The sequence below is a fragment of the Salvelinus sp. IW2-2015 genome, linkage group LG1 (genome assembly GCF_002910315.2).
Source record: "Salvelinus sp. IW2-2015 linkage group LG1, ASM291031v2, whole genome shotgun sequence".
Lineage (NCBI taxonomy): Eukaryota > Metazoa > Chordata > Actinopteri > Salmoniformes > Salmonidae > Salvelinus > Salvelinus sp. IW2-2015.
The window spans coordinates 4,967,396-4,978,441 of record NC_036838.1 but is presented as its reverse complement, the minus strand read 5'-3'; the positions used below and the strand labels follow the sequence as shown (position 1 = coordinate 4,978,441).

Genomic DNA, 11,046 nt, shown 5'->3' with positions numbered 1-11,046 from the left:
TGAGATGTTTGATGAGCACGTAGTGTATATTGGAGACAACAGACAACTATTAGCAATAATGGAAAATTATTGTGAATGCAGGGAAACCAGGTATAATCTTTATAGCAGATTTTGAGAATTGCTTTAATACAGTATGTCTAGAATCTGTTTATAATTGCCWGGATTTTTTCAACTTTGGAGAATCTCTCATAAGATGGGTAAAAGTAATGTACAACAACCCTTTATGTAAAAATAATTGTTACTTCTGAGAACTTTGAATTGTCAAGAGGGGTAAAACAGGGTTGCCCTCTTACTATTATGGGCATTGAACTGGTCGTTTGATAACATGTATCTAATGATATGTATCTAATGGGATGAGAGACCGAAGAATCAAAAATTTCAATCGTTGTACGCCAATGATTCAAGTTCCCTTGAACATCCAAACTTTAAAATTGCCATGTGGTCTCCAGATTAAATGGGCGGATGGCGAAGTCGATTTTCTTGGTGTAAATATCCCGGAAAAGTTTAGCGATCTTGCAACTATTAACTTTGATAGAAAACGTAATAGACAGAATCTTGACACCGTGGAGGGGGAAATACCTATCCATTTACGGGAAGATTACCCTGATTAATTATCTCGTGATATCGCAGTTTTTTTACGGCTCTACCGACTCAAGGATAATCCTTTTTAAATCATGCGAGAAAAAAACATCTCACTTTATTTGGAATGGCAAACCAGATAAAGTTAAACGAGTATATTTATAACTAAAAGTAGTTTAGAGGGTTGAAACTATTAAACATTAGMGCATTAAACCTCTCTTAAAGCCTCCATTGTGTCTAAATCCAAACTGGTTTTCTAGCAAGCTACTAAGAGAGGCCCATCCTGTGTTTAATAGTGGGTTTTTAGCCTTTTTACAGATTAAAACCTGACATTTTCGTTGATTGACAATGGATCTCTGTTTAAAGTATCCTCCTTTCTATACATTTCAATTTCATCCTCCAAAAAAGTCAGATGTAACATTGCAGCAAATAATATGGTTAAACTTCAATGTACTGCTAGAGAAAAATAACGATTTTCTTGGAGAAAATGTACAAGGTATAATATTTATGAAGGACATTGTAAACAAGGACGGTAAAATTGTCACACAAGCAACTAACAYTGTATGGAGGTGTATGKTCAATACCATTTTATAACCAACTCATCGCAGCTCTGCCACCAAATTGCGAGAAACAATTACTTAATTTAATTTCTTTATTAGTCCATTAAAGATCATAAATGGATGAAAGTAATTAGTATAAATAAATACATGTATTAGTTTTACTTAAAGTCAAAAGGTTTGAAAACAATGCCATATAAAATTAAAGTTAGTTGGGAACAAGTCTTTGATYTCCAAATYCCTTGGTATCGGGTCTATGAACGGACGTATAAAACAACAGMTGACACATCAATCCATTCGTTTCAATTTAAGCTATTATATAAAATACTTGTTACAAAAATAAAATGTACAAAACATTTAGGAACTCCTGTTCTTTCCATGACAGACTGACAAGGTGAAAATTAGGATCCCTTATTGATGTCACCCGTTAAATCCATTTCAAATCAGGATAGAAGTAGGGGAGGAGACAGGAAGGACTTTTGAGCCTTGAGACAATTGAGAAATGGCTTGTGTGCCATTCAGAGGGTGAATGGGCAAGACAAACGATTTTAAGTGCCTTTGAATGGGACATGGTAGTAGGTGTTTGTCCCCCTGTGTGCTGAGGGTGTCAGGTTCTTGTCCAGTTCTGGCATTTAGGTCGCCACAGACTAATACATGTCCCTGGGCCTGGAAATGATTGATTTCCTCCTTCAGGATGGAGAAGCTGTCTTCATTAAAGTATGGGGATTCTAAGGTGCCAGTCATACCGGTTTGAGTGTATCAAGAACTGCCAGTGCTGGGTTTTTCCACGCTCAACAGTTTCCCGTGTGTATCAAGAATGGTCCACCACCCAACGGACATTCAGCCAACTTGACACAACTGTGCGAATCATTGGAGTCAACATGGGCCAGCATCTATGTGGAATGCTTTCGACCCCTTGTAGTCCATGCCCTGACACACTGAGGCTGTTCTGAGGGCAAAAGCGTTTGCAACTCAATATTAGAAAAGGTGTTCCTAATGTTCTGTACACTCAGTGTATGGGGGGCATTGAACAGTCAGCCCTGTGCAGACTGCCACAAGGAAACAAAGTCAATAAAGCGAGCTTATTCTCTGGTACTGTCCATCGGTGGCTCGCTTTTGGATTCAGGTCCAGGAATGGTTATTGTGTRATAATAACATGGTTCAGATGGACCTGCAAACTGTATTGTTAGGGGATCTGAAGAACTACGATATGTCAATGTGAAATATCATTATAGTCTTGGGTAAAGTATTTAATTTTAGGGCAATATCAGTAGAAATGTTACAAATAAGGAGGTTCATGACCCTCGTAAGACATCATGGTAAATATGGAGGGATGTAATGTGCATTCGGGAAGTATTCAGACCTCTTGACTTTTTCCACAATTTGTTACATTACAGCCTTATTCAAAAATGTATCAAATTGTTGTCGTCTCCCCCCCCCCCCCCCCCCCCCCCACACACACTACCCCATAATGACAAAGCAGAAACAGGTTTTTAGAAATGTTTGCAAATAAATTAAATAATGAAAGTACATTTACATAAATATTCAGACCCTTTACTCAGTACCTTATTGAAGCAGATGAAATGATTCATTTAATAGAAAATGATTCAAGTAAAAGTTAGTCACCCAGTAAAATACTACTTGAGTAAAAGTCTAAGTATTTGGTTTTAAATGTACTTAAGTATAACAAAGTAAATGTGATTGCTAAAATATGCATAAGTATTAAAAGTATAAATAATTTAACATTTCTTATATTAATAAACCAGATGACACCATTCTTGTTTTTTGTAAATTACAGATAGCCAGGGGCATACTCCAACACTCAGACATAATTTACAAATAAAACATGTCTGTTTAGTGAGTCCACCATATCAGAGGCAGTAGGGGTGACCTGGGATGTGTGAATTGGACCATTTTCCTGTCCTGCTAAGCATTCTAAATATATAAAGTACTTTTGGYTGTCAGGGAAAATGTARATTTTCTATAGGAATGTAGTGGAGTAAAAGTAAAGTACAGATACCCCAAAATTACTTTAGTACTTTAAAGTATTTTTACTTAAGTACTTTACCATTGCCTGCAAAATGGACAACCCTTTACCTGATGGACTGAGCGCTAATGTCTGTTCGTAGCGATGGCCCCATGAAGAACATTTTTCACTTTTACCAGTTGAGGCCGGTTGMACGTACTGCCAAATTCTCTYAAACCACGTTGGATGAGACTTATGGTAGAGAAATGAACATTCAATTATCTGGAAACAGCTCTGGTGGACATCCCTGTAACCAGCATGCCAATTGCAGCACCCTRCAAAACRTGAGACATCTGTGGCATTGTGTGTGACAAAACTGCACATTTTAGAGTGGCCTTTTATTGTCCCCAGCACAAGGTGCACCTGTGTAATGGTCATGCTGTTTAATCASTTTCAGGGATGTAAACACATTAGCGCATCAAATGAGAGAAATAAGCTTTTTGAGCATATGGYAKATTTCTGGGATCTTTTATTTCAGCTCATGAAACATGGGACCAACACTTTACATGTTGCGTTTARATATTTTTGTTTCGTTAACAAAAATGTCCTTATATTTATACAAAACTAAACAATGAAGCATGRCCCCCATAGTTTTGCTCACAATAAATGCTAACGTTTACTAGCTAGCTACGCTTGTTAGTTAGCTAACTAGCAAGCGTGCGTCATATTAATATCAAATCAATAAATAGCTATCTAGCAAAGTTTCGCAAAAGAGTGTAGATAGCTAGCCAAACAACTCACCATTTTGAGTTTGTAGCTATGACGCTTTATCAGTCAAAGACTGACGACAGCTGTCGTGTCKGCCTGGGAYAGGGGGATACCTAGTCAGTTGTACAACTGAATGCATTCAACTGAAATGTGTCTGCCGCATTTAACCCAACCCCTTTGAATCAGAGAGGTGCGGGGGACTGCCTTAATCAACATCCACGGCCCGGGGAACAGTGTTGCTCAAGGGCAGAACGACAGACTTTTACCTTGTCAGTTCGGGGATTCGATCCAGCCCAACGCTCTGACCACTAGACTAACTTGTCGGCAAATGTTCCCCTAGGAMGCTATGTAGAGTCTGTCCAACGATATTGATTTCAACAGTGGCCGAGGGAGAATGTGTCAGTGCGTGTGAAATGGCTGGATCTACATGCTTCAGTCAATTGGATACTTTTGCTTTTACCCCCGTTTTCTTCTGTCAAGGCATTKTTGCTTGATTGAACATACTGCACATTTAATTAACAACATTGAACATTGTCCTCTGCTTTGTGTTTCAACGGCTTACTGAGAAACAAATTACTATTTTAATTAAATTACACTTTATTTTAGCGTCAATAACTTTGTGTCACTGGCAATTATTTTGTGAATAGCTTGATAAAAAAATGTGTCTTCTTATTGATCGACCATCCTATCGTTTTTCATATTGATAAACTGTCAACCTATTTATTAAYATAAATGATTTCCATCAAAACAGTATAAAGTGTTTTATGATGTTATTATGCCTTTATGATCACCCAGTTCCAAATATATAACGACCTGGGAGTCGTACATATTCTATAAGGTTTTCATTCCCCCATMAGTTTTTTTATGTTCTAATTTCAAATTACTGTAATGAAACAGCAGGGAGCAGGTCTCGAACCCTCGACCTTCTAGCCCGAAGCCCAGCGCGCTATCGACTGGGCTGCAAAAGCATGCTTGTGCTTATAAGCGCTTATAAACCCAGGGTCGTTACATTACTAAACAAGACAACTTCGAATGAAACAGTACCAATGTATACCACTAGAGGTCCTCATACACAAGTGAACAGCAGGGTTGTAATAGACTAAATGAGAGCAAAATCCAATGCAGAAGCCACATCCAAAGTGCCAAAGACCATTTGGGTTGATTTTCCTCTTTATCTACAATMTGAAACCCATACTGATGGTTGAGTCTATCAGATAGTGTTTCAGTTTGGCGTACAGAGGTGTCAATACACTGTAAAATGGTGAAATATCATTAAACAGCTCACTATACTGTAAGATTGTTAAATGTGTCAAAGAAAATGTGAGTGGATTTTCATCTTTAGCTCCAATGTAAAACCTATACTGATGAAGACACATCAGAGAGTGTGTATATTGCATTAAGGACAAATTCTTATTTACAATGAAGGCCTAACCTGGCTAAACCCAGATGACACTGGGACAACTGTGCGCCGCCCTATGGGACTCCCAATCACGGCCGGATGTGATGCAGACTCGATTCAAATCAGCTACTGCAGTGACGCCTCTTGCACTGATATGTAGTGTCTTAGACCACTGCGCAACTAACGTTAGCCATAGCAAGTTGGAATTCATAACATATCATACTTTTGCAAATTTGTAAGATATTGTACGTTTTCCAAATTCATAACATATTGTATGTTTTGCAAATTCGTAACATATGAATTGTAATTCATAACATCTCATACGAAAGGGATGATAAAAATCCACAATGAATACCATATGAAACATAACATATTATACTAAATGGAGTTTCTCTGATGTATGTACGTACAGAATATTGGGAAATACTCTGAGACCAGGTTGTTATGATGATTAAATACGATTGTAACCTTTATGAATAATCATAGAAAACATGTGCTTTTTTGAAGCACAGTCAAGGATCTCAAACATAATTTTAAAAAACCGTTATTTTATTAATAACACKTTTTATTTATATATTCGTAGATCATGCAATGTCAGAATTATATTGTTTTTACATTCCCGAGTTGACACTATTTCACGCCGTGCTTTCAAGTGACCGGTCAAATTGTTCTAACTGAGTCTCTATACCAGAAGCCACCCAACAATAACTGTCAGCAGTGGCGATTTTCTTCCTCGCTTCTCTTTTTGAACGACTACATCGAAACATGACAATACCAGAGGTTACTGCAATTAGAAGAAGTAGTGGAACAAGAGAAGCAATAATGCAAATAAACAGCCACGAGCTCAAAAAAGAGCCATTCTGCGTAAACCAACTCGTTCCGGTGGTTTTGCTGGATGGCTCCTCGCGCGTAATAGTGCCTTGAGGTGGTCCGTCGGTGAACTGAGGCTCGTTCTGTAATCCAACCTTAGATATGGTTATAGTGTCAATGGTCTTGTCGTGTTGGTCGTTGTCTCTATAAACATTTGACGTCTCAGCAGTGGAGACAACAGTCACATCTCGAACGCAGGTGATTCCATTAGGGTGTAACCGGAAGTGCTGATGGCAAGCACACCTGAAACTACCAATGGTATTAGTGCATTTGTCCTCGCATCGATTACTGAGGCATTCGTCTATATCTATACACGTATGTCCGTCCTCGGACACAGTGAACCCTGCGATGCAATGGCAGGAGAAGGATCCTTCAGAGTTAAGACATATTTGTGGACATCTAATTTCAGTGCACTCGTCTATATCGTGGCATTTGCCCTSAACCATTCTGTAGCCTTTATTGCACTTACATGTGTAACTACCTTGGGTATTGATGCAATGATCACCGTCGCAGGCATTCATTTGGCATTCATCAACATCGATACAACCAAATTGGTCTTTATCCAATTGGAAGCCGCTTGGGCATGCGCAGGAGAACCCCGTTGGTCCTGTTACGCAWTGGTATTGACATGGAGAACTGTGACAATATTCCATTAAGTCACAAGATACTCTGTCCTGTCCTAACACATAGCCGTCCTTGCATCCACAACGAATACCACCGGCGTCACTATCAAAGCACACATGATCACATCCACCGTTTCTATAGCCACAACTCTGTTTATCCGTGGCGCAAAACGGACCGGGGAGAGTCCAGCCATAGACACCATCCGTTAATTTACAAATAGAAGAGTGGTCGTTGCCATTACATCGTATTTCAGCAAATGTTCCAAATGGAAACGCAGTCAAGTTACTATCCCCATTTAATGGATTTTCTGAGAACGGGAGCTTGTAATTCACTTGCTCCCCTCCTGCCAACAACAAAGGTTTACACATGCCCTTGAAGTAGAATTTGCACGCGTAAAAAGCCTTTTCTTTGCAAGATCCATCCGTCCATTTTAATTCATTGCGACCGGATGAAGAATAGTATACCAATACGCAACGCTCTTCTGTGCAGGTGCTGCGAGGTTCCTTCTCCCAGTTGGAATATTGSGAAGTTTCACTTCCAGATATCCACTTAAAACCTCGGAGACTCAAGCCCGTTATAATGCAGTCCCCTTTATGTAATTGCAGTCCGATCCAACATTTGTAGTCCAAATTGCGATGTCTTAAGTCGATCTGTGTAAGGATTGATTGAAGCTCCGCTTCCTCGGATTTGTCTTTAGTTGTTACCAAGTAACCCCCGTTATCTACACATTTCATACGAGCGTCTTCGAAGCTGACTCCCTCCATATGAAAAGTGAAACAGGCGTTGGATGTGCACACGGTTGCTTCTCCGCCAGTGTCTGCTCCAGTGGCTCCCCAGACAGAGATTTGCAGTAAAAGTAGCAAAAGCATCATTCCCACATAATCCAACAACAACCATTGATTTAAATATTTTATATGCTACATTTATGCCTAATTTGCAAACGGATGACAAATTAGGCTCTCTATTCCCTGCCAAAGTACAACGTGTTGCGACTTTGAATTGTACATTCAAGCTCCTGCATCCTGTTTTCTATATACACTTAAGACGGGAATTTTTTTCCCCAGTTGGTTTTTGTCTCCCGCTGAAGCAAGTTCCGTTGTGGAAAACCAAAACAATAGCAGCACACTCATTGTTTTGACTTGTTATCCAGATGGCTCCCGTGCTGAGTAAACGTAATGTCAGACTGCTTGTTTATCCTATACAAAGTCACGTAATCATCTTCCAGCTGGACAAAAACAACAACCGAACTGCATCAAATAATGTATAGCTTGCAAAAAAATGAAAGCGCTATAACATGGCATTTTAATGATTTCCCGATGTATTAATTCATATGAAAATAACGATTTGTTTGTAATAATTTGTCATATTATATTTCTTTCATTTTCGATAGGCTATAGTTGTTGATTTGATTATTAATTTAGTTAATTTAGTTATGTGAAACGACTAATCTCATTTAAATTGAGAGAATTAAGCCTTTCATTTACATTCTAAATGGACGGACAAAAAGGGTCCCTTTCCAGACAACCTTTTCTAACTCATTTAAAACCTCTGCTGACATGAAAGCCCGGGAAAAAGCACAATAGTTCATTTCTAAAACAATAGATAGACAGGATGGGGAAGAGATGCTAGGAAGTTCACACCCATGCCGGTTCATGGGTCAGGTTGTGTAAGTACAACAAGGGGACATACTGGCAGGCTATTATTGAGGGCTGCTGGTGGAAGCTCAGTCAGTCTCACCGCCATCTTAAACGCTGTGTTTTACCCTTGGCAGACAGGATAGCATTACTTTTTTTTGTTATACCCGAATAACTGATTAAAAACAGCCACTGACAGATGTTCAATGTGTCTATGTGTGATTTTGTTCTATAATGTTAGTGGTATTAGCTGTCTTGTTATTGTTATGTGTCCATGGTTTTATGTGGTTGAGAAAAGTAAATGCTGATATTTCAACCGATTCCCATAGATTTGTCGTTTTAATATAGTCATTTGAGGTTGCTATCTACTACACTCTTAGAGAAAAGGGTTCCAAATGGATTCTTCAGCTGACCTCATTGGAGGACATTTTTGGTTCCAGGTAAAAAKCCTTTTTGGTCCCGGGTAGAACCATTTTSGGTTACATGTAGAARCCTCTGTGGAAAGGGTTGTACATGGAACCCAAAACGGTTCTACTCGGAACCTAAAGAGTTCTACCTGGAAACAACACATTTTATTCTAAGAGTGTACCATTGGAGTGATCTTGAGCAGGGTCAGTGAATTGTTCTTTAGTTCCTGTGGTATGTAAATAAATGTGGCTGCAGAGCACTTCCTGTGTTTGTTTAAAGAATGGAAGTGYCACAACTTCAATTGCAGGAAATGTCACAAGAGGCCCCTTCAGCTACTCGACAACTCTGGCTCCGCAGTGCAGTCCGATGAGTCTCTCTGTCCACAATCGTTTTTTCTTTTTAAAAAATACATTAAAAAAAAATCAGACATGAATGTGACTGTGCTGCCTGGAAACAGTCCACATCAATTCCAAATGTTCTGTAAATAGGCTTCTATTTTTGAAAGACTAACATCAACCCACATTAAAAGACGCGATGTGGTCATGTAGTTGCTTTTATGCCAACGTTTGAGTTATATGTTGGCTGTACAGTTCATACAATATATATATCATATTAAGCTCTTATCTCTTATTATTAAATGTATCTTATTATCTCATTGATACTGCACAAATCCCAATTTTTAGGCGAACTGTGGCCGTGTTCGAGAGCATCAAAGCCGTAATGTWTCATGGGTAAATTGTGACTGACTGATTGATCTAAACAAAAATAGTGAGTAGTTATTTATGATGCAAAGTGATTTGTAGATCAGTCAGTCTCGAATTGCCTTTAAAGMCAGCGGCAATGTCGAATGCCTCATGGGTTTGAAAATGGCACAAGAAAACCACATTTTGGTTGGTCTTAAATATCTCTACCAGCGCTGCCTGAAATTAGCACTATACGTTAAGGACGTTAAGGACACACCTCAAATATTTCCACCCCTCCCATCTGAGTGCAAGCAAGCTGATATAGGTGAATTACCAATCGTTGCGAAACAGTTTGAAAATAGCAGAGCGCTGGCTTTAACAGGTCGAAATTGTCAACAAACGTGATGACACTAGCGCCACCTTAACGGCAGCCGAAAATAGAGCCCTACTGTAGGTGTGTGCTGATGAAGACAAGGGAGGGGGGGGGCTGGGGACGACAGTGAGAGGTGTGTTGGGGAAGACAGGGAGATATGTGTTGGGGAAGACAGGGTGAAGTGTTTGGGGAAGACAGGTGGGGGGAAGACAGGGAGAGGTGGCACTGTGATGTCCGAGTGGAAATTATAGGCATGACACACAAGTGAATGATTGAGTTAAAATTTTGTATGTTTGCATGATAGGCCTATAAGACATTGAAAAGCCGAAATAAAGTGGTAGAACTGCATCATAAATGACTGGGTGACAGGTAACACTCGAAAACCGTCTTCGTATGTAAGGTTTTCAGTCATTACATTCGCCCACATTTGGCTCTGTGAAAACTACAATTCCGACGCTGTGTGTTTTAACGTTTAGAAACGTCAARAAATCATCGCTTTCTAAYCGGTTTTCAAAACGAATGCTGATATACCCCTTTATCTTTCATGTCAGCGAGAAATAATCTTTCCAAATAATAAAAATACACTTCCTGTAGCAGTTTAGATCCATATCCAGTTGATGAACTACACTTCCCTCCCAGTTGACTTCCTCCAGTGACTTTCCTAGTTGACTTCTCTCCAGTTGACTTCTCCCTAGTTGACTTCCTCTCCGTTGACTTCCTCCCAGAATTGACTTCTCTCCAGTTGACTTCCTCCCAGTTGACTTCCTCCCTAGTTGACTTCCTCCCTAGCTGACTCCTCCCTAGTTGACTTCCTCCCTAGTTGACTTCCTCCCAGTTGACTTCCTCTCCAGTTGACTTCCTCCCCAGTTGACTTCCTCCCCAGTTGACTTCCTCCAGTTGACTTCCTCCCCAGTTGACTTCCTCCCCAGTTGACTTTCTCCCAGTTGACTTTCTCCCCAGTTACTTCCTCCCAGTTGACTTCCTCCCCAGTTGGCTTCCTCCCCAGTTGGCTTGCACACAGGTGTTCGGGAACACCCAAGATAGCTAATTCACAAGATGGCGGCTTATATCTTCCGTTTGTCTTCCGTAAACAAGCTACTTAACATGGAGATATGGCCGTGTGGGAACACTAACACTAACCCTATAAAAGCTGTGTAGAAATGTACCTTCTTGTATTTCAGAGTT

General features: G+C 39.7%; 1 protein-coding gene across 1 annotated transcript; it reads right to left on the bottom strand.

The window, feature by feature from the left end:
- Positions 1-5,800: 5,800 nt before the first annotated feature.
- Positions 5,801-7,952, bottom strand: LOC111953835 (complement component C1q receptor-like). Its single transcript, XM_023973367.3, has one exon. The coding sequence runs from the start codon at positions 7,633-7,635 to the stop codon at positions 5,905-5,907; it is 1,731 nt and encodes a 576-aa protein (XP_023829135.1). The 5' UTR covers positions 7,636-7,952; the 3' UTR covers positions 5,801-5,904.
- Between the last annotated feature and the right edge of the window lie 3,094 nt (positions 7,953-11,046).